Here is a 25,447-nt window from a genome sequence, read left to right as displayed (position 1 = left end):
TGCATTGCATGTTCTCTATATTAGTGAGTGTAGTTACGTATATTGAAAATAATAAATATTATTGTGCTTAATGTTTGTTGAAGTTTGATAATTGGTATAAAGGTGATATAATCATATAATGAACAATGCTACATTATCGGTACAATGTATAGTTTATGTAGGTGTGTATCAAGTTTTTTGTGTATGTTGTATGTTGTGGAAGCACCCTTGTACAGGCTTAGCCTTTGGTGCAGCCATGATGTATATAGCTTGGCAGCATCCAGTTTGGTAGCTATGCATGGATATCACATCTTTTCTGTGTTTTTTTCTACAAGAACAAATAGAAACACCATCAAATAAATGAATTCCAATATTTATGCATATAGATATCACATCTTTTTCTTTGCTTTTTTTCTACAAGAACAAAGAGAAGCACTATCAAATAAATCAATTCCATTATTATTACACAATGAACTAATAACTTGTAAGTAATATGAACTGTATGCGTGCATGCATGTGTAGCTATACACTGAATGTTCTAATAGGGTGACTGTTCTATTAGAATATCTCGATCTCGCATTTGCAACACGTAGTTGGATTTCGAATCATAACTCAGTGGTTTGTAATCCAATTCTTCTGTACTACTGGAAGGACTTTCCATGATGATTATTCCAGCTACATACTGATTTTCAGCTCATTGCTCTAAGCGGTTTGCCTGGTAGATACGAAAACTAATAGTTTTTTATTCATAAAAATCGATTGCGTAATTTTGACACAGGTCGGGTTTTGTGTCATATCTCCGTGGTCTTTATTCCGATTCCTTTCAAACCACAAAAAGGCACTCCTACGATGGTTGCTCCATCTACATATCAATTTTCAACTGATTCCTCAAAGGAGTTTACCCTGTAGGCGTGACAGACCTTCGACCTTATTTTACGCAAATAATCGGTCATAACTCCGTGAATGTTCATCGAATTCCTACCAAAGTTGGTACACAGATCCGCCTTAATGAGCCCTTTAAGTGTGCCAAATTTCAGCCCGATCCGAGCACGCATTCGTGTTTTATGGCGGATTTTGCGAATGTGAGAAATGAAGAAGAAGTAGAAGAAGAAAAAAACGAAGAAATTAAAACGAAATTTTGTTCGCTCGTATCTCGGAAATGGCTGGAGCGATTTTCTTCAAATTTGGTGTGTAGACTCCCCTTACCGGCCGGCACCTCTCTAGCAAATTTGGTTCCAATCGGATAAGGGATCACAGAGCTACATAGGTGTGAAAATTGCGTTTTCTTTCTTCCTGTTAATATACTCACGGGTGGCACGCCGGCTTCTTGGGCCGCACGACACACTACCGTGTGTCTTGATACCGGCCGGCACCTCTCTAGCAAATTTGGTTCCAATCGGATAAGGGATCACAGAGCTACATAGGTGTGAAAATTGCGTTTTCTTTCTTCCTGTTAATATACTCACGGGTGGCACGCCGGCTTCTTGGGCCGCACGACACACTACCGTGTGTCTTGATCTATGGTGAGGGGCAGCTGTTGTCAGCAGGTGGTGACCTTTTTTTTTTCTTTCTTTGGTCTTCAACTTACAGCTAGGCTGAAGTTGTAATTCCAAAATGGAACCCCCCTTTTTAATAGTCTGGATCCGCCCCTGGGAAGGTGTTGAACTGTATCGTTCATGGACTGTAGATCAACTGAAGGCTTCTCTACGAGAGAAACAGGTTCCTCTATCTGAACAGTTAGTTAAGAAAGTCGCTGATATCATTGTAACAGATGATTTAGAAGGGCAAATCCAGGCTGTGCCATTTCAATGTGCAGAGTAGAGAATTTTCGAACAGGTATTTGTTTATGTCAGTGTGGACATTTGTTTAGCTTAGAAATGGGTGGCCCACCATGCGACAGAATCCTTCTTCTTACTGCCTGTTTATAATTAAGTCAAATGCTACTGGAACACCTATGCTATTGCTGGTAACTGCAAATGTCCTGCTGGAAGGTGCACATTAATACAATACATGCCTGTAGCCATTGTATAAGCCTTTTAAATTTAGCACGCAGAAAAGGTATCTAATGGTTCAGAATGCATGAAATAGAACTTTGCTCAACATTGAAGTGACATGCCAAGTCACTTAGAGCATGATTGTGCCGGAGTCGCATCAACACCAGTAAAAGCTTTTGAGTTGGTGAAAGCACTGAAAGCGGATCTTTACTTACTTGCAATGTTGGGACAGTTACTTTTTAAATGTAACTCGTTACATATTACATATTACTTACAACTGAACTATTTAGTTACAGTTACATATTACCCATATAATAAAGAACTATAATACTATGAAAAGGGCAATGGAACTGATAGGGCACTGGAACTGATTGGTTGGGCCTGTTCCCTACCAGTACCCACCTTAGCCATGCCACTGTGCAGGGGTGGGGACAAGAAGTAATGTCAAATCCCCACTTGGGGGTGTGGGGACGCCCGGGGGTGAAATTGACAAGTGCATAAGTCGAAGACCAAAAAAAAAGGTAACTGCCTGCTGTTGAACGACACAATGATTTCAAATACAAAAGTATGAATTTGGCTAGTAGAAAAAGCCATATTAATGCACGATCACGAATCGTCACCCACATGAATCGTAAACAAATTTGGAGCGCGCGCTATTTTCAAAGAGTTGCGGGCCCCCCCTGTATCCACCACTGAATAGGTACGGCCTAACCAACTTGTAAAACACGTGTCAGCAGTGCTATCAAGTCGGCACAAATTCACGGTACAGTAGGTAAAAACAAACAACCAACAAGTTTGCATTATTTTTGCGGAAAATACAAACTTGCTAGACTCGAACCCACACATTCAGGTTTAGAGTACCAACACTCTACCACTGTAAGGTAGGTAGGTGGGGGTAACTTCGTGAAGGGGGTAACTTCGTGAATTTTAACTTTGATCGGCTGTTACTCCTCAATGGCTTAACCGAATGCTTTGAAATTTACTGTGAAGATACGCTAGTATATAGCGATTAATTTGCATCCAAGCACCAGTGTCTAGCTTTTCTGAGTTTTGCAAAATCATTAGTTTTTCAAGAACATGTAACACGATTTTTACTTAAAAACTTTAATAGGCATACCAAAACCTACTACTAATCACTTCTATAAGGAAAATTCCTCCCCAAATCAACTGTCTGTTAGCTAAGTATTGCCTATTCTAATCAACCGAGATTTGATTATCCGATCCATACAAATTGTTCTCTAACTTGTCTTCAATTCTATCGGCGTATAGAAAAGCACGGGGAACAAGCTAAGCATTGTGTGCAACTTCCTTCTGACAACAATCGCGGACTTTATAGGGAGAAACACGAGGGACTTCGGTCCCTTAGACAGCGGGGAGGGGGATCGATTATTTCAGCTGAATATCTGGACCCCCCTTTGAATGTATGCAAATAGTGGTAGCTAACAAAAATATTTCAGAGGGATCCAAATATTTCAAGAAAAAGTGGACCTATCATTACAGTCCATTCCGTGTTTTAGCCATGTCTGTGTAGCCTACCAGTATAGGTGCATAGCTGACAGGTGTGTCTATTGAATCAAAACACCACTTCGAATTCACGAAGTTACCCCCAAACGCGTTTTTTGACACCACCGGATGTTTAGTGCTATAGCAGTATCTCTTCAGCAATAAGCTCAAATCTCTTGTACGTTGGTATGCTGAGAGTACATATGTACGCGCTAAACATAACGAACTTTGGTTAAAATCGATTCAGTAGATCGAAAGTTATAAACGAAAAAGCAAAGTATTCACGAAGTTACCCCCGCCTACCTTACCACCGGTGTTAACTTATATATATGCATGCTTTTATCGTAGATATTATAATATCTATGCTTTTTTGCTGGTTATGCCAGACAAATAATGGCTTGAAAAGCTGCTAATCTTAATGGAATAATCTCGGGAATAATCGAAATGGATCACCCGCCCACCCGCATGCAAATTTGCCTGATTCCCGGCAGGACGGGAAGGGTAGAATTTATTTGGAGTGGCCTGTCACGCTGCAGGTGGTCCCCCGCCGCAAGTGGTCCGGCCGGACCAACTACCGCACCTCAAGTAGTCCGGCCGGACCATGTAAAGTTGCTGCAGATGGTCCGCCCTGCTGCAGCTGGTCCCCCCAATGAAATCTCCAGTATCAGTTTCCCAGTCAGTACTAGCTCAACATCTTGATCAAAACGCACTGCCCTCCATGAAATACGTAAATATGGCTTGATACGTGGAGAGGGTGATGTTGAGTTTTGGGAAGGGTTACATAGTAACAAAGGTAACAAAGTAACAAAATGTTATAAAGCGCAGTAGCTAGCTACACTGTGCCCCTGGGCTCCAACAGCAAATTGCTGACTAGCCAGTACTCCAAATTGTAATTCTAAACATGAGTCTGGGAACGACAAGCAAAATCATGAATGAAAAACCTAGTGAAGATTGTATTTAGATAACTAACAAAGAAGCTAACATTTGAGCACAATGGATTTAAAAAGTGGAATGACAAATGGAAACCATCAAACTGGATAACTAACAGCCATTTCAGTATATATCTAGTAACCAGCCTAAATCAAGATGTAAGTTGTAAAGTGATGAGAGTAGAATGGATTTGACAAGTAGCATCATATGTGGTAACCATGTAACTGGGTAACCTCCAGCCAAATTTCACCATTTACAGAGTAACAGAAAAGTAACCAGCTGAAATAAAGATACAAGTTGTATACCATGCACATGAGGGTAGAATGGATTTAACAAGTAGCATCATATGTGGTAACAATGTAACTGGGTAACCTCTAGCCAAATTTCACCATTTACAGAGTAACAGAAAAGTAACCAGCTTAAAAGATGCAAGTTGTATACTATGCACGAGATAGTAGAATGGATTTGACAAGTAGCATCATATGTGGTAACCATATAACTGGGTAACCTCCAGCCAAATTTCACCATTTACAGAGTAACAGAAAAGTAACCAGCTGAAAAGATACAAGTTGTATACCATGCACGTGAAGATAGAATGGATTTGACAAGTAGCATCATATGTGGTAACCATGTAACTGGGTAACTTCCAGCCAAATTTCACCATTTACAGAGTAACAGAAAAGTAACCAGCTGAAATAAAGATACATGTTGTATACCATGCACGTGAGGGTAGAATGGATTTGAAAAGTAGCTTCATATGTGGTAACCATGTAACTGGGTAACCTCCAGCCAAATTTCACCATTTACAGAGTAACAGAAAAGTAACCAGCTGAAATAAAGATACAAGTTGTATACCATGCACATGAGGGTAGAATGGATTTAACAAGTAGCATCATATGTGGTAACAATGTAACTGGGTAACCTCTAGCCAAATTTCACCATTTACAGAGTAACAGAAAAGTAACCAGCTTAAAAGATGCAAGTTGTATACTATGCACGAGATAGTAGAATGGATTTGACAAGTAGCATCATATGTGGTAACCATATAACTGGGTAACCTCCAGCCAAATTTCACCATTTACAGAGTAACAGAAAAGTAACCAGCTGAAAAGATACAAGTTGTATACCATGCACGTGAAGATAGAATGGATTTGACAAGTAGCATCATATGTGGTAACCATGTAACTGGGTAACTTCCAGCCAAATTTCACCATTTACAGAGTAACAGAAAAGTAACCAGCTGAAATAAAGATACATGTTGTATACCATGCACGTGAGGGTAGAATGGATTTGAAAAGTAGCTTCATATGTGGTAACCATGTAACTGGGTAACCTCCAGCCAAATTTCACCATTTACAGAGTAACAGAAAAGTAACCAGCTGAAATAAAGATACAAGTTGTATACCATGCACGTGAGGGTAGAATGGATTTGACAAGTAGCATCATATGTGGTAACCATGTAACTGGGTAACTCTCAGCCAAATTTCATTATTTCTAGAGTAACAGAAAAGTAACCAGCTGAAATAAAGATGTAAGTTGTATACCATGCATGTGAGGGTAGAATAGATTTGACAAGTAGCTTCATATGTGGTAACCATGTAACTGGGTAACCTCCAGCCAAATTTCACCATTTACAGAGTAACAGAAAAGTAACCAGCTGAAAAGATACAAGTTGTATACCATGCACGTGAGGGTAGAATGGATTTGACAAGTAGCATCATATGTGGTAACCATGTAACTGGGTAACCTCCAGCCAAATTTCACCATTTACAGAGTAACAGAAAAGTAACCAGCTGAAATAAAGATACAAGTTGTATACCATGCACGTGAGGGTAGAATGGATTTGAAAAGTAGCTTCATATGTGGTAACCATGTAACTGGGTAACCTCCAGCCAAATTTCACCATTTACAGAGTAACAGAAAAGTAACCAGCTGAAAAGATACAAGTTGTATACCATGCACGTGAGGGTAGAATGGATTTGACAAGTAGCATCATATGTGGTAACCATGTAACTGGGTAACCTCCAGCCAAATTTCACCATTTACAGAGTAACAGAAAAGTAACCAGCTGAAATAAAGATACAAGTTGTATACCATGCACGTGAGGGTAGAATGGATTTGAAAAGTAGCTTCATATGTGGTAACCATGTAACTGGGTAACCTCCAGCCAAATTTCGCCATTTACAGAGTAACAGAAAAGTAACCAGCTGAAAAGATACAAGTTGTATACCATGCACGTGAGGGTAGAATGGATTTGACAAGTAGCATCATATGTGGTAACCATGTAACTGGGTAACCTCCAGCCAAATTTCACCATTTACAGAGTAACAGAAAAGTAACCAGCTGAAATAAAGATACATGTTGTATACCATGCATGTGAGTGTACAATGGATTTGACAAGTAGCTTCATATGTGGTAACCATGTAACTGGGTAACTCCCAGCCAAATTTCATCATTTACAGAGTAACAGAAAAGTAGCCAGCTTAAAATATGCAAGTTGTATACAATGCACGTGAGGGTAGAATGGATTTGACAAGTAGCATCATATGTGGTAACCATGTAACTGGGTAATTCCCAGCCAAATTTCACCATTTACAGAGTAACAGAAAAGTAACCAGCTGAAATAAAGATACAAGTTGTATACCATGCACGTGACGGTAGAATGGATTTGACAAGTAGCATCATATGTGGTAACCATGTAACTGGGTAACCCCCAGCCAAATTTCACCATTTACAGAGTAACAGAAAAGTAACCGGCTGAAATGAAGATGTAAGTTGCATAACATGCATGTGAGCGTACAATGGATTTGACAAGTAGCTTCATATGTGGTAACCATGTAACTGGGTAACTCTCAGCCAAATTTCATTATTTCTAGAGTAACAGAAAAGTAACCAGCTGAAATAAAGATGTAAGTTGTATACCATGCATGTGAGGGTAGAATAGATTTGACAAGTAGCTTCATATGTGGTAACCATGTAACTGGGTAACCTCCAGCCAAATTTCACCATTTACAGAGTAACAGAAAAGTAACCAGCTGAAAAGATACAAGTTGTATACCATGCACGTGAGGGTAGAATGGATTTGACAAGTAGCATCATATGTGGTAACCATGTAACTGGGTAACCTCCAGCCAAATTTCACCATTTACAGAGTAACAGAAAAGTAACCAGCTGAAATAAAGATACAAGTTGTATACCATGCACGTGAGGGTAGAATGGATTTGAAAAGTAGCTTCATATGTGGTAACCATGTAACTGGGTAACCTCCAGCCAAATTTCACCATTTACAGAGTAACAGAAAAGTAACCAGCTGAAATAAAGATACAAGTTGTATACCATGCACGTGAGGGTAGAATGGATTTGAAAAGTAGCTTCATATGTGGTAACCATGTAACTGGGTAACCTCCAGCCAAATTTCACCATTTACAGAGTAACAGAAAAGTAACCGGCTGAAATGAAGATGTAAGTTGCATAACATGCATGTGAGTGTACAATGGATTTGACAAGTAGCTTCATATGTGGTAACCATGTAACTGGGTAACTCTCAGCCAAATTTCATTATTTCTAGAGTAACAGAAAAGTAACCAGCTGAAATAAAGATGTAAGTTGTATACCATGCATGTGAGTGTAGAAAGGATTTGACAAGTAGCATCATATGTGGTAACCATGTAACTGGGTAACTCCCAGCCAAATTTCATCATTTACAGAGTAACAGAAAAGTAACCAACTTAAAATATGCAAGTTGTATACAATGCACGTGAGGGTAGAATGGATTTGACAAGTAGCTTCATATGTGGTAACCATGTAACTGGGTAACCTCCAGCCAAATTTCACCATTTACAGAGTAACAGAAAAGTAACCAGCTTAAAAGATGCAAGTTGTATACAATGTACGTGAGGGTAGAATGGATTTGACAAGTAGCATCATATGTGGTAACCATGTAACTGGGTAACCTCCAGCCAAATTTCACCATTTACAGAGTAACAGAAAAGTAACCAGCTTAAAAGATGCAAGTTGTATACCATGCACGTGAGGGTAGAATGGATTTGACAAGTAGCATCATATGTGGTAACCATGTAACTGGGTAACCTCCAGCCAAATTTCACCATTTACAGAGTAACAGAAAAGTAACCAGCTTAAAAGATGTAAGTTGTATACCATGCACATGAGAGTAGAATAGATTTGACAAGTTGTATCATATGTGGTAACCATGCAGGGGCGGATGGGGGGGCTGAAGCCTCCCCCTTCCAGTATTGACTAGTACTTAGTTATATTATAGCCAAAACCCTCTATGTTAGTCAAAAGCAAACTTAATTTAAGAAACAAAAAATACTAACAACATTATTAATGTCTATATACTATACCTATTGGTTAATATCATTGTAGAAGAAGTTTATCCTTTGTTCCCCAGGCCCTCCAGAAAATAATTTCAATTGTGGGTTGCAATTCCGTAGCTACAAAACTTTGTATTGTGGGTTTTGCTTTAATGCCTTTAGATGGTCAATTGGCAGGTATTTTCCGCTATGAATAAGAGGTAAGTCTTAACTAAAATATTTAGCTCTTGTTTATTTATGTGACTTATAATGATGTTTTCAAAGTGTGATTTTGTTAACAGTATTCAGTAACTCAGCCATCTTGCCAAGCTGGCTGTACCACATGTATGGCCAACAATCTGATAAGTAGACTAGCCATGGCCTATTCACCCAACCATTCTATACCCTCTATTCTAGGTGTGATTACATCATGAAGTGGATTATATCTGCACGGAATATCAGTTTAGTTGCACCCAACTTCACAAAGCTTGTAGCTAACTGCTTTAAGCAAAACAAGACGCAGCACAGAAGAATGCAGTGTTGCACATAACGTTAGCAGTCATGATATAGTTCTAGTCTTTTTCCTGGGCAAGGTTGGATTCAGGCCTGTATCAGATTCAGGATTCAGGCATGAGGCATTGGATTCAGGCATGAGGCATTGGATTCAGGCATGCAGGGGTGTTCAAGGGGGTTCCTATTTTATAACAGTACTTATATTTTTTTATTTAAAGGTACATTTGACATATGCTTTCTAGTGCTGATTACAAGTAGCTACTTGGCTACAAAGTACTAACTAATGGAAATTTGCTTGAAATAACCCATAAAGGCCATCATCTTGTAGAATGTGGCTACTTTCATGACAATGAATATTAGACATTTCTCAGTGTCTGACCTGGATTGCCTACCAATTCAATTTATAACCCCCCTTTTGAGAATCCTGTGTACGGGCCTGGGATTAACATTAGAGGGTATTGATGACTGATGATATTACAACAGACCTTGATGAAAAAAACCAACTGACATCAAACCCATAATTGTAATCATTCTACTTTTCAGCTAGCATATAGAGTGAAGTTTTTGTAAGATATTAGTTGGTCAGTGTAGATGTAGGTCCCATCCTCCTAGTAGCTATAAAAACCAATAGGAGAAAACAAGCTCAGAGCCTCCGCTTCCTGAATCTGTTCACATAGCTGTGTACAGTCTATTGGCAATCTACTGTATGGGTAACTTTGATGGATCACTCTTTATCACCAGGTTGCTGTTTACCCTTGCACCTTACACATTTTATTATAATTACCAAGGCAGCTGATCCATTAAATAGTGGTAACTATCAGCGTGTGTTTATTATGTAACTAGCTAGAATATTGTGATGCTAATGGTTGGATCAGCCTTGAAAATCACATGCTAAAAAGTCCTGAAAACACTCCCAGATCCAATATAAATATCCTAAATTTCAAAATTTTCCTAGTTGGGGGCATGCCCCAGACCCCCCTAGTTTGGCATGCTTCGCATGCTAGTGGGCTTCACACACTAATGTTCTTATGACACCAATACTTCTTGAGCTACCTAGCTACCATATGTATATCCTCTTCCAGCTTAGCCCCTCCCTTTGGAAAATTCTGGATCCACCCCTGCCATGTAACTGGGTAACTCCCAGCCAAATTTCACTATTTACCAAGTAACAGAAAAGTAACCAGCCTAAAAAGTTGTAAGTTGTATACCATGCACATGAGAGTAGAATGGATTTGACAAGTTGCATCAAATTTGGTAACCATGTAAATGGGTAACTCCTAGCCAAATTTCAGCATTTACAGAGTAACACAAATGTAACCAGCCGATATAAAATACAAGTTGTATATCATGCACGTTAGATTAGAATAGATTTGAGAAGTGGATAATATGTAACTGGGTAACTCTCAACCAAATTTCACCATTAATTTTATAGAGAAACGGAAAAGTAACAAGCCAAACTATAGATATAAGTTGTATACCATGTACGTCAGAACAGAATAGGTTTAATAAGTAGTATCATATGTGGTAACCATGTAACTGGGTAACTCCCAATCAAATTTCTACTTTTTATATCTTTAAAGTTTAATTTGATCATAAGAACCCCATAATTTGTACCACTTGTGTATACTCAGACTTATTATAGCATATACAGAGCAGGAGATGTAATACATTAAGCCTATGTGAGTATTTTCAGGCTATAAGGCTGACGTTGTTAGGCTGTGTAATATATATATGCAGCAGCAGTTAAGTTAAAACTCACACTAAACTTATCTACATACGTTATAAACAGTTCAACTATTCATTTATTATTATTAATTTCACAAGATTGGATTGTGCAGGGATAAAAGAGCATTAAATCACACAAAATATTGCATCAGTTTAATTCAGATTAATTATTATTCATTGCAGTTATTGCAAAAAAAAACTTTGGGTAAATTCTTGACCGTAAGATTGATACAAAACAAATGTATCCATTTCTTGCACTTTTGGCATTTCACCCAGTCGATTTTTTTGGCTGTTGAATTGGAAATAATACAAGTTGTTGCACCACATGTATCTGGAACCAGGGTAGGCTTTATCAAACTTTTGCTTGATTGTTTGGCTGACACAAGAGGAACACATTCTACAAGGAAAGTGTGCACATTATGCAATCTAGTGATAGTTATTATATTAAATGTACCAACATGATTATTACAAATAAAGCTACTAATATTGGCGATGCAAACTTACCTTTTCTTATAATAGTTCTATTTCTTGGGGAGTTAATGACCCTCTTTCTCAATGTACCTGTTAATATAAATATAGCTATGAATTAGTGATTAGAATAATCAGTGTGTCTGTTACAACCTGGGTGAACTGTATGCTAACTGATATTTGCAAGAATGTACACTTTAATTTCATTGCAGCAATCCCAAATCTGGTGTATCAACCACCTACAAACTATGCATACAAACCTTTGTAGTGAGGCTTCACAAACGTCTTAAGTTTGTAAGACCTCTGACACTTCTTTACGAATTTTTCATATAAAATTTTGTCATAATCATCGTTGTCACTAAAGATGCTTGATTCCGAAGGTGGTGCAGTACCGTGAGTCTCCTGAAAAAGGCTATTGTCATCATTTCTTACTGAATATTTCATATAAACCTTGTCACAATCATCGCTGTCACTGAAGATGCATTTTTCTGAAGGTGATGCAGTACTCTGACCCTCCTGAAAAAGGCTATTGTCATCATTCTAAAAAAATACTTATTTTGTAGGTCCTATTGTATAAAATTAACACATACTGGTTGCTCCTGAGTATCTTCGATGCTAGCAGATAAAGAAACATTATCAAAATTGGTGCTGCTGCTAAACTCTGATTCATCTTCAGTATCTGCATTACTCAAAGTCCTAGTTGGCTGACAATTGCTTTCAGAGCCATTCTCATTTGTAGACCCAAGTGCATCGTTTTCTAATTCAGGTAGCTGTTGATCGTCATCTGTTGTAGTTCCCAAATCTATATATAAAGTGAAAATATTACATAATATAAAGAAGCCCATACTGGGAATATTATGTGATCAAAATGTAAACAACTTAAGTGTTAGCTTTATGCATACAGACTTTTGGTACTTTATGCCTTGGTGCACTACATATGTCAGTGTGCTCTATTAATATGCAAAACAAATGTATAGCTACATCTGGAGGAAGCAGCACTTGACACTACAGCTGTAGATGTTGGGTTCTCAGTGTGGTCCAACTGAAGTGGAACGGTGCATAACAAAATGCTACACATCAATTCCGCCATTGATATAACTTTGTGAAATACTCTGTTGGCAAAACGCATACTGTTGATACAGATAACAATGCATATGTGTAATAGAGATGGGCTCTATGGTATAATCTGTAAGTACAGGTAACTGAATAATGCGGTAGTGACAAAATATTAGTAAGCAATACCAATGGAAGAATACAAGTTAGCAGCCACTTGAACATGTGCAGTGGATTAAATGTGACACAGCACTTGTGGTTGCAGTATAAAATGAACTTCCAGGGGGGTATAGAGGTGCAACCCCCAAAAGCTGTAAAAATCTTGCAATTGAATGGCTTGAAAATGGCTTAAAATGATGCTGATACCATTAAAAGTTAAACCAAACAATGCCAATCTATGCTACAATTTGCCCAACATTTCTACAAGTTGCAAAAATCAACAGGGGGCCTTACCCCCATATGTCCCCATAGAGCCGCCTATGAACCTGACCTTACCACTAACTGAGATTGCCTAATATGCATAACAATATCTTTCACCATCTGTATGAAGATAAGTTTATATTGAGTTCATTCAAAGTTGGCTTGGGTTGGTCCTGTTTCTCCAGGGTGGCCTGCTTTGCAGCCTCCAACCAATGACCTTAAATCACCATAAAACTACCTTCATAAAACTATTGTGCTTGATAATCAATCACAGTAATAAGTAATTTGGGACCACTGAATGGTGCGGGATAAATATACACACATAACATAGGGGGATCAAACTGGATAGTAACTGGATTTCTGACCAGAAACGTGTTCCAACAAAGCTTCATTAATATTGTGGAGTCTGTGGACAGAACACTATTTTACCCCATACACGATTGTGCAGTTTTTCATGCCAGATAATTTAAATCAATTGAACGGGTGTATCTGCAGTGTAAATATGTATCTATGCACATGTGCAGATACTAGCTGTATCAGTGCTTTTCCGTCACTGAGCTGTGTCAGCTGTCACAGTATGGGTTTTTAATACGTTAAATAAATTCTACTTACACAGTTGACTCCAACGACTCAAGATGTCAGTTCTGATACTAGTATGTGGAATCAGGAAGGACTTGCTTGCTTTTCCTAGATATTTCACCTGAAAGTTTATCAACCCTCCAGCTTGTATTATGGCATCATTTATCTGTCTATCTGTAAGGCCAACAATCATCTTCCGTGCTGAAGCCATGTGTACAGCTGCACAATTTCCTGTAACCTTTGTTGTTATCACATCAGTTCTTAAAATCTGCTGAATCTACAGTTGAAAATTTAACCTTCAAGTCAAAGTAACAGCATTAGATATATATTCTATCAAACTGATGTATGAGCCACATAACAGTTATTACTGGTTTAGCATTTTATTGTACTGAATCAGACTACATACGGGAATATCAGAAACATAATAAAATTACAAAAAGAAGGAATTTATATTGAACCATTGATCTAAAAGTATAGGTTAGATATGCCTGTAGCTCTAAATTGAAAGCCAATAGCCATGGCTATACATGAAGTGAGAATTAAATATCCACCACATAATATATATTGCATGAATGGATGGTATTCCTTAGGATTTTTCTATGATTCTTAGCAAGCATAATTTTTCATACGGTTGGTCTGTCTTATACAACCCGATATTATAACTGGCATAGGTACAGTTCATTTTTGGTTAAGTTTGTGTACAAACAAAGAGTATGAGAAATAATATAATCAAAGTTGTATCTGTGAAAATAACATGTTTCTTTTGATAGTTGCTATAAGGAAACTATTACGTACTATCTTGGTCTGACTGTGTGAGAAAACTATGATCAAAAAGGAAAAAGAGTTATGATACTTGGACTGTACAAATAGCATGCAACATGTCAAATGGCAACTGTTATGTTAATGTGTGCATTAAAGTGGAAACTGTAGTAGTTTGTAGATCCGTAAAAAGGTTAGCTTTTGATTTTCAAGGCAACAGAGAAACTAAGGGAATCCAAATTGAGTTGAAAAAAGTGTCATGTGCTGTTTTATTAATTGGAATATAGGATATATTATAATTTGATATCATTCAAAATACTAGCATAAATTTTATACTTAATTGAATGTTTTAACTTGCACTTTTCTTAAAAATTCTGTCAACTATTAGCTATAAACTTAGCTGTAATGCAAGCCGTTGATCATACCTTCTCTGTAGTCATACTCTCCATACCACTGGTTACTTCTGAAAGAATTGAGTAAAAGTTCTCTCCACCAGGCTGATGTAGTTTAACAATGATCGGGGCCCATTTTTCTTTAAAGAAACTCTCCACCTCCTTATATTCCGCTACTTTTCCAGACATCTTGCACAACTATGTGTGTAACATAGACATAATTTTAAATACCCAACAAGCATTTCTTTGTCTTACCAGTTTCATCATCATTACAATCATTGCATAACCCTTGACTACTCGGTAGGATAGACCATGCAATTGACTGCTAACAAAAGGAATGATCTGCTCTTCAAGCTCCTTGGTTGCATTTTCAGACATGAATTTCTGACCCAAAGCAATGAATTCTCCTATGCAAGAAGATGCATTGTTAAGCACATCTCTATGCTTCACTTCCAATTCATGCTTTTCAGATTTAGTCAAATCATTGTCCGGTGGAAAAAATGGGACATGGATAATTCTCTGAGTATTCCTGAAATACAGTAACACGGCACATTGAACATTAGCATAAATAAAATGTTACTCTTCACCTTTCAGAGTTGCAAAATGCTTCATTGGAGGTAACAATAATAGATGTTTTAGGTTTGACTGATCCACTTCCTAAAGTTCTCTTTGAAAACCCGTTAAATAATTTAACAGATATTTCTTCGATTTTCAATTTGCTTTGAACATCATCAAGCCCTGTATAGTAGTTGTAAATAAATCAAAATTACAACTTGGAAGCCTTATGATATTTGAATAACACCATTTAGAGTATTTACAGGTTTTATTTATTTATTCATTACGGGATAACAGCACAAAATGCTGAAGGTTCGTAGAACCCTACAGCCTGTGTGAAGACAATACATTTATTTTTTGAGATCGTAGTTGGAGCATCCAGGTTAATCCGACTCTTAGTTTTCAGTAATTTTTGCTTTATTTCAATATTTGCAGTAAAGTGAAAGTGATAGGTGTCAATGGGACAATGCATCAATGAATTGGATTGTTTCTCTGAGTCATGCCCTTGATGTTGTAAATCAAAGCATTACATTGAATGATCACAACTTGTTGCATTGTCCGTGCAGTAGTACACTTATTTTCTACAAGTACAATATGAACTGGTGATAACCCTGATACTCAAAGATGTGACAAGTGAAGTGATATGCCTTATTGTGACATACCAATTGGCGTTGTTCCTAAGGCAGTCTGAATAAGCAAGGACGATGAAGAAGTTTTATGGCTGTTGATGTTTCTATTCAATCCTCCATAGATACTCAAGGCAATTCGCAATGCCGTTGTTTTACCTAACAGAGAATTTCAAAACATTAGTGGCTTAGCAAATATTAAATCTGTACCAGTTCCACAGGAAGTACTATAGCACAGTATTAGTGGACACGTGTCTTGCTGCTCGCAGATCAATTCATAATGAAATAATGTAACACTACCAGCAATGGTAGCAAAACAACTTAAAAAGTTGTTTTGTAAACACTCCTTTGATGCTCGCAATAAATATTTAAATGGTCTGAGTGACAGAGGAAGTTCTATTTCAGCTGGAATTAGATATTGGTCAATATCAGGTAGTGGTTTGTATCCAGGCACCCTGCAGAATGAAATATAATTAGCATTTATGTCAGTACATAATTAGTGAAAGGGTCTCTCCCTTTAGCATGAGACCATGAAAATTCAAAAACAAAATTCCAGAAAACCCCATATAGTGATGTTAGCATCAATCAATGTGCAACAATTTAAATTGTGTATTGGTCATGACCAATGTCAAAAAATCTGTTCCTGTTTTTTGAAAGGTTTTTGACCACCCAATCTGTTGTTTTTTTTTGCAGAGAAACGATGCCACTATTTTGATATAAACAAATGTCAAATGTCAATACAACAATCATATTCAGTGTTGGTCACTGTAAAGCCAAAGCAATAACAATAACAAATAGTAAAAGTTTATTTAAATTGAAGGAATCAACAGAAAAGGTGACAAGTGCCACTCAATAACTATTCACTGAGGTAATTGTGTAGAAGGCATTAAAATAACTACCCTTAATTTCAAAAACTTGCTGTGTAACTTCATTCTCATGCCTAAAAGAATCGATCTTTTTCATTTTTACAGATGAGGTGCATTTAAATTTCACATGCCTCCTTTTCTGCGAACCTCTTCAATAATTATTGCTTCCTACAAACAGTACTATCCAAGTGAACAGTGAAAATCATATAACAAATATACTACTTTGAAACAGATACATCCACTCCAGTGAGGTAACTACAAATTTAACCATTTCATTGTATGCATTATGATATCCTCTAGCTATATGAAATGGCTGAGTTTCCCATGAGAGTAACATAATAGGAGGAGTTGACGCCATCTACCTCAAGAACTTGTAAATTATACATTAGATTACAGTACTGATTTGTGGTAGCTTTTGATCTAAAAATCTTTTTTTTTGTATGAAACCCTATAAAGAGCAGTATAGGATTGTGATGAAGTGTTGAGAGGTACAGGGTGCACATGCCTTTATCACACAATTTAATCCTATACCTGTTTATCTTAGTAAGTAATTACAATAATATAAATTTCTCAGGAAAGTATATAGTAAGATTTTTATGAAGCTATATAGTAAGCTTTTGTTTAAGTCTATAAACTGGTTAAAGATAGATTATATTATAAGTGCATGTCTATTTTTTACTTCAAAGTGCCAGAGCAAGTAATTGTATATGTCCTTACCAAATATAACATTGCCGATCCTTTTCAATCAGAGTTCCATTTGTGTCAATTTGTGTGTCTGGATTAAAAACCCATGTTGTAGAACCTGGTTGTCGCCCTATACAAGTAACAATTTTTTTCTTTCTGAAACCTTCCTGGAGACTGCAAAATTCCTCAGCCATGTCAAAAATAAATTGAGACCATAGCTGGTCTGAAATTTTTGACCTCCGTATGTCTGGATGGACTGCACTTGCAGCTTTACAAAAACTGCTTAGAGATAAGGCATCCTCATTCGAAATGACACAATTCCTATGAAATATGTAACATTATGACTATACATTAATTGACTCTATTTTTGAAAAAAAATATATACAGCCTCATAAGATGCATAATAATATGTGTATAGATTAAAATAAAATGTACTACAGCTATAGCTGGCCAATAGATGCTTAGACTTTTGGGCCAGGACAAGCCGAGGGCGTAAACAGGCTTTGGTTCCATGATGCCAGGGCCTTACTGTAACTTGGAAGACAAAATGGTAGCTATAACCAGATATCTTATACCGAGTTACCTATACTAAATGCATGGCTTTGTACGCTTATTTCTAACACACTCTCTTCTCTGAGTCCTTTTTGATTGCTCTATTAGAGTATCTTGTTCTGCCTGTCCTATTAAGCATCTGAAATTGTCGATGCCCGTATGTCTAGTGTTTAGGACTAGTTATACTAGCATAAGTCTGCAGGTGTGCTTTAGCCGTATAGCTAATTCAGTAAAACAATTAGTTTCTGAATCATGGCAGTGGCTTCATGTACATTAAACATGAGATGTAGCTAGCTACAGGGCCGGTGTAAAGCTATAGCAGGTACAATCTATCCTGTATACCATTCCATACAGTACAGCTAGCTATAGACCATATCAAATTACGCTAACCTCTTTATTCCATTGTCTGTCCTTATTAAAAACTCGAATCCTCTAAACGGCGCTACGGCGGGATCCTCGTCTGTTTGCACACTCGAAACAATCTTTACAGAAAAATTGGTTCTTTTTTGCCATCGCTGATCTGTTCCGACGACACCTATATATTGGCATGCAAATGAAGTGAATAGTGACTACAGTGTAGCTACATTTACATCTAGACTATTAAATAGTCTATAGATAGCGCTCGATAGTTAGCTAATTATAATGTAGATGACCGGAAGTCACTTTCTCTAGAATCAAGATTTCATTATATCCGGCTCTCACGTGATAACCTACTAGTCTAGACAAGCAGAGCTTTTGAAATGGCGACGCGCGCAAAGAAATCTGGACCTGGGCCCAGTAAGAAGCGAAAGATGTTAGACCGACTAAATAAATTAGTGGAAGAAGATGGTAAGAATCGTAGAAGTGTCGATTCTTGTTTCATGTCACTACTGACCGTTTAGGTGGAGAAAAGCCTGAGCCAACTAAGCATGTTCCTAAGGGAGGCAGCAAATCTAAAGTACAGGGCAGTGGCGTGGATATATACAGCGTGGATAATAATGAGGGTAAACTGTGTGTATTAGCTAGTATAGAAAGTGATGGTTTGCAGTAATAACTGTAGAGAGAAGGGTACTGGCGATTCTAGACCTAATATCATAAGTAGCTAGCTAATAGGTATAGTCTACTAACCCCAGGTAGCTACATTTGGGGTTGGTATATCTATGCTGACATACAGGGGGCACAGCATGAGTATTGATGCATAACTGTTCTATAAAATGTAATTTCAAAATGGTCTGGTTGTGCAACACCCACAAACTTCAGAAGTTTGGCCGGAATTGCTTGAAAATTGGGCTTAAAATTGATACTAAAATCATTTAAAATGAACAATGCCAATCTATGCTGTTTATTATTATAGGTAGTTAGTGATCATTTCATTACTGTATTTACTTTGCACCTTGAATAGCATCATTGCACCTGAGTGCTCTCACAATATAATTATCAGCGTTGTTAGTGGGTCGGGTCATCCGGAGTATCTGGGTCACTTGGGTCGCATTTTGTCCGGGTCAAGTGGGTCACATCCACTTTATTGGATATCTGGGTCTGACCCGGATGAGATAACGTGCGATTAAAAATTTTATATTTACACTGCGTTTTGTTATTCCCGGACGTACGTAAAGCCACGCCCACTTTATGGAATAACATGCTACTCACTGCATGGAACCACACCCACTTGTTGTGTTTCTGCTGTAGGTATTAAAATGGGTAACTGTACCTGCATATTAGCTGACATGGAGCCACACCCACTAATCAGAGCACTTATCCATCTTTTGTCTTCTGGTATCTATATTACATATATACTACGCACTAGTATAATAATATCCAAGCTATCAGCTGCAGATGGTACTACACTGGAGAACTGTACATGGACCTTCAAAATTTGGCTTCTGACACCCGCATCTGCATTAATTAATCTGGGTCACATCCAGATTGCTATTTGGGTCAGTGGGTCATGTGGGTAAGCAGTAGTGACCCACTTACAACACTGATAATTATCATGTTTTCAACTATAGCTAAGGGTTGGAATCATTTTTTGAGTGTCAAGTGGTGGTGGATTTTCAATAGTCGCTGCATCAATTTTGACTACTATAAGATAGTAGTAGCTGCACCAAGTAAATACGGTATGTCTAAAATTTTCTCTGTAATGCCTTGAGTCTGTTCTTTGATTTCTGGTTGCAAATTACAAAAAATGGCAGCTCTGGTACACCATACACTACACCCTTGGTGTCATATATTCACTTATTGTGACATTCATACAACTTGACATAAGGCCACTACAAGTAGAAATCCTGTTTCTAGTCCCCCTCACATCAGTTACTAGTTTAGATTGAATTTGGCCATTATTTGTATTGCACAAGCATAATTTCAGTTATTGCACAACATACAATGTGTAGAGTTCTTTCAGGTTAGTTTAACTTTTGTTGGTAGAGTATAATATGCTTGCAGGGGTAGTTCCAGGAGGATTTCTGGGGAAACTGATGAAGCAAAACTGTAATAGAACAATCATTGCACTAAACAACATTCATGCACTATATTAGTAGTTGATAAGTAAGTATTGAAAGCAATAAGAAATAGAAGCTGAAAGAGGACAGTGCAGCACCCTGAAAATTTTTGAAAACATTTCTTAGGTTTCAACTTCACAAAAGGTTGGAATAAAAACTGGTCACATCATCAAAATTTTAGGGAGCCAAGTATGCTTTGTGTCACTGCATAGCTATGTGCTAAGTTCTTTTTTTATGTGAATAGTTGCAATATTTTAATTTCTGAGCAAAGGAGTCTCAATGTGGTAGGGCATAGCATATGAAGAAGCATTGAGCGTATCCATCTCCCACTAATATTGACAAGTATCGTAAACTCAGCAATGTTGTACGTTCCAAAACCAGGCGTGACACTAAAGAAAAGGCTGTGATGTTGTCACAGTTAAACTCATCACACCGTAAGCAGTTTAGGGCATGGGTGAATTCTGTTAAACATCACCGATCTCCTTTGCCTCCAATCTTGGATAGCTCAGGAGAGGTGATCTCCGACAATTCTATTAGAGCTGAGATATTTAATCATCACTTCTACTCTGTTTTTACTAAGGAAGATTGTTCCAACTTATATAGATGATCTAAAATGTTCTCTAAATGTTTCACCATCTGTTATTGACTGTATTCATTTACCCCTAAAGATGTGCATCAAGTTTTTGTAATCTGGGAAGCGCCCTCGTGCAGATCTTGAGCCTTTTGGTGAAACCCTGTCTTTGACAAATCAGATTAAAAATGAAGCAATTAAAATATCCATTTTTGAAAAAAATAATGACATCAAAGGAAAAAGTGACATTTTTGTGGTTAGACCTTTTCCTTTGAGCAATTATAATAAAGTATATATATATCACCTAAAAGAGAATTTAATGAGCATTCCAAAAAATCAAAACAGAAAGGTGCTGTGACAATAGCTGACAACGTTATGGCCATTTTATTGAATATGTGTAGGCCAAAGTGATATTTTAAGAATAAACTTTAAGCAGTTATATCTTAAAGGGAGATCCATATAATGGGCCAAAGTTTGGTGTGAGAAGGGTCCATATCTGTGTCAAATTTCATGAAAATCCAAGAGGGGCTACCCAGCTGTGTTATGGGGACCTACAGGGGAGTGCTGGGAAGCAAATGTTCAACTGCCTTTGTCTTATTTATCAGTATGGGGCTGTTGTGGAACTTTGGGTTCCGCAGTTTCTCTCCTGATTCCATGAGACCTGGATAGTCCTCCTGAGGGTTACTAGTCCTGCCCTAGAAGGTTTGCCTGTACAGACTCAAGTGCTTGAGTGCTTGGTGCACAGGTATCCCAGCACTGGTTCACAGGACAGCAATAGCTGTATTTTGCACAGCTGCTGTAGGCTTTGCTTTTGTTTAAAGGTATATTTTGTTATCTTATCACCATTATATATCTAAAAACTGTTTGCTTAAATCTGTCTAGTGGCTAACTTGCTTGATAAATAATGGTATATGATCATGACAAAATAATGACATAATGGCTAAGCCCTTCCACCTGAATCCAATTTTTGATTCAGCCAGGACCAGAAACAGGAAAACCACTTGGAATGGCCTAATAGTTGTTCACATGCACTGTATATAACAACAACAGCCACATAACAACAACAACATTATGTTAAATATAACAACAACATTATGTTAAAGCTGGGTTTTGTCAAATTTGGTCACATAATTATCGATAAAATACACCTAGATGAAACAGATACAACTAGCCCATAACATTCATGGACTGTCCAGCGCACTAGTGAAATCATATGGTGCTTATACAATGTTACTTTATTACAGAAACATCACATTGGTGACTTGCTTTCAGATATCGGTATACAGTACATCTAGGGAATGTCTAAGCAATCCTTTCAACCTTGAGAGTGGTTCGCATTGTCAGTAGTGGAACTTCAAGCCTGTTCAAATATTTACATACATTGTCTTGATGATTGCTGTGAACCAACTATCAAAATTAATTTGATTCACTTATTAATGTATGTAATCTTAGTCACTTTGCTTGCACACTGAAGGACTTAGATGGTCCATAATTATGCATTTTGTACTTTTTAGATTCAATGGAAACATATACACTAGAATATTTTATGTCTCGACTTGGGAACCCAAACTATTTGCTTTTCTTTAAACTGCTATCTCATATCCCAAAAAACTTCAAAAATCACCGAATATACATTATAAGGTTAGTGTTATTTAAAATTAAGTGTAATTATTATCATGCTATAATATTAATGAATGTACACATGAAATAATTATAGTTTTAGTGCAATGTGATAAATCTGAATACATGTATACATGTCTGTATATCACAATCAATATACTTTGTCAAGTAATAGTCTCTTATATAGCAAATTGCATAAAGAGCATGGGTTGTTTCTAAACCAATTATTCAATTGTTTGATGCCATTCATATGACGGTACCAGTATAGTGGTGTGTGTATGGATTGTTGGTTTATAGTTTGGTTATTAAGTGTACATTAATTATATTAGAAATATATCGTGTATTTTTAGAAACATTCTGTCATCCAATGCAGACAAGACGGTTGTACCAAGTGTAGAAGAGTTGACAAGTTTATCTGTCATTGCTGAAGAATACATGTGCAGAAATAAAAAATTTGTGGAAGTTCTTGGTCCCATTGAGCAATCGGTTTTATGGAAAACAACATTCTTAGAAGGCTCTGCCCATAATATTTACTTATCACCACCAGTTGATAATTGTCTAACGTGTGGTTCATCATTACAAGCCCATCATTTGCCTACCAGTGTTATTTGTTATACCTGGTCAGGACCACTACCAGCCTCTAAGCTTACATTACGATGTGATCATTGTAGCATAAATTACCGATATGAGCAATACGGAAATTCTACAAATGGGTATAGATACTACAGTGAATCACGTCCTTTTGTCCACTGCTCACAAGTAGCCTATATGGATCGATTCTGTTGTGCACATATGGGTGCTGCTGCGTAAGTTATAGTTGAAGTAGTATTTACAAATGTTGTGAAGTAAACATGCACATACAGTAGTCTATACATTGTGAACATTGACATGTTTGTAGTTTACTGACTACAGTAGGCTTCACTAAAACAGGCACTGAACAATAGTTCAAGCTTTGTGTGCATAGCCATTGTGATGTTAGTTTAAACTTGTCTAATTTTAATTATTGGTAATTAGTACAACACTATAGTCATGCAATTGACTTTAGACCTAACATTTACTTGTAACTGCAGCACTGTTTCTGCATGTATGTGAACCTTTCACGTTTGCTCCTCTAACATTTATATATCCTTGTGCTACTATAGCATTCAAAAGCTGTCATTAAATTCCCCTATGAATTTAAGCTTCCCTAGGGAAAAGCAGTATTTAGTATATGGTAAATTGCAAATTAAATCGTGTATTTGTGGCTATTGCTACTGTATTTGCAATCAAACATACATAATAGAGATAAGATTGATCACTTGTGTCAATAAAGTAATTTAAATTTCTACAGTTGCTGTATATATTTAGATTTGATATATATGTAGCACCATATACCATTTAATGTTATTGTCACACAGCCATCATGGATGGAATAGTTTTGAATCTATTGCGGAGATTTATAATGAATCTATGAGAGACTCTCAGAATCATAATTACATCAACATGGTAGATTTTAGTCGATCTTATCCAATTACTTTGGAGGAAGGTAACTATGTCCTGCATACACTGTATTATGCTTTTTCCACTCTGCATACAGTACGTATGTGCTTAATTATACACTATAGTATATATGTACTGTATACTATATACATACCATGGGCTCGAGTGCTTTGCCTCATATATAAGCACAAGCCTGAGGGCAAGTGCGTATATATCAGGCAAAGCACAAGTGCCCGTATACCGTATATACTTGGTTAAATGCCACGACTACTATTAGCCTTATGTTAAAAATCAGTGCGGCTACTTTTCAATGGCAGCGTTTATTGTACTTACAGCACTTTTACGTGCGGCTACCAATCAGTCTATACAACACGTAAGTAGGTTTGCTTAGCACACTACACTACCTGTAGTTTAAAAGCAACACTGTAACTTCATTTTCTATTAGAAACTGCGATTATACATGGAACCTGAATAAAAGACGCGGTGTTTATTCAAGGGCGGCGTTTATTATCAAACTGGTGACCTATGTTGCGGTGACTATTCAAATGCGGTGACTATTTGAAGTGCGGCGTTTAACCAAGTAAATACGGTAACTAATATGTACCACTTTGGTAACTCACATGCAAGTGTGCGTAGGAACTAATAAAAAGTTTCACGAGTATCAAACAGTACAACAATGTTATCAAACAGTACGATAGTACTGTTTAAGTAGGGATCGCAGTGGATTTGGCACGTGCCCTAGATTTCATCCCCTTAAAAATTATCCTAGAAACATTTCATGCACCAAATAAACATTTCACTAAAGACTCTTCATGTTTCTAACTTTATTTTAAACGTTATATATCAGAAAATACCCATAAAAGTGCTGAAATTCTATTTCTAAAAAAAAGCTAAAATAGAATTTTTGTCTGCCTGCCTGACCACAGTCGCAAGCCTACAGGCCAAATGAAGCAGCGCATGATCAAGATTGTTTGCCACAATATTTAACTCGCTGTCGGGATGTGCCTTTTCAGGTTCCAACAAGTGTCTGCCTTTTGTGCTTTGCCTTTCCTTTTACGAATCGTCTTCTTCTTCTCCACTCACGGAGACAGTATTATTTCATATCGACACTTTCTTTAGAGCAGCCGTATTCGGGTGTCACAATACTAATAGCTGATTCCATACTGTAGGAGCAAGTACGTAGATGCTTGTAGCTACACTTACAAAATGATCAAACAGCCTAATGGCTATAGCTAAACAAAGTAGGCGCAATAATAACACACTGTCATGCCCTTATCAATCAGAGCAAATGTTCGTACTTAACTAGTTGTGGACCACGCCCATGGTATATGCTCACAAGATTGTATAAGGCAAGCAATATGACCATGTATGCTGTAGGGTATGAGTGGT

At 37.3% G+C, this 25,447-nt stretch overlaps 2 protein-coding genes across 2 annotated transcripts in view; both read right to left on the bottom strand.

Moving 5' to 3' along the window:
* The window catches only part of LOC136238727 (uncharacterized), a 58,263-nt gene that overhangs the window by 17,003 nt on the left and 15,813 nt on the right, over positions 1-25,447 (bottom strand). The gene's annotated exons all lie outside the window — the stretch shown is intronic.
* Positions 11,066-18,424, bottom strand: LOC136239185 (uncharacterized). The gene is made up of 14 exons (XM_066029917.1): positions 18,400-18,424; positions 18,302-18,353; positions 17,393-17,680; positions 16,020-16,264; positions 15,846-15,968; positions 15,216-15,366; positions 14,884-15,157; positions 14,662-14,826; positions 13,511-13,754; positions 12,016-12,227; positions 11,876-11,965; positions 11,686-11,827; positions 11,462-11,518; positions 11,066-11,354 (listed from the first exon to the last, which is right to left on the bottom strand). The coding sequence occupies exons 1-14, from the start codon at positions 18,422-18,424 to the stop codon at positions 11,128-11,130; spliced, it is 2,295 nt and encodes a 764-aa protein (XP_065885989.1). The 3' UTR covers positions 11,066-11,127.

The sequence above is a fragment of the Dysidea avara genome, chromosome 11, assembly GCF_963678975.1.
Source record: "Dysidea avara chromosome 11, odDysAvar1.4, whole genome shotgun sequence".
In the NCBI taxonomy this organism is placed as follows: domain Eukaryota; kingdom Metazoa; phylum Porifera; class Demospongiae; order Dictyoceratida; family Dysideidae; genus Dysidea; species Dysidea avara.
Note: the sequence above shows the minus strand (reverse complement) of the source record. Positions and strands in the feature narration are given on the sequence as shown.

What these genes read in the sequence shown, in the direction of transcription:
- LOC136239185 (XM_066029917.1), bottom strand. Translation starts at nt 18,424, where the DNA reads ATGGCAAAAAAGAACCAATTTTTCT. An exon ending in CTTAGGAACAACGCCAATTG is followed by an intron (nt 15,367 to 15,845) that starts GTATGTCACAAT and finishes ACTACTATACAG; the next exon opens with GGCTTGATGATGTTCAAAGC. An exon ending in AAGATACTCAGGAGCAACCA is followed by an intron (nt 11,966 to 12,015) that starts GTATGTGTTAAT and finishes GTATTTTTTTAG; the next exon opens with AATGATGACAATAGCCTTTT.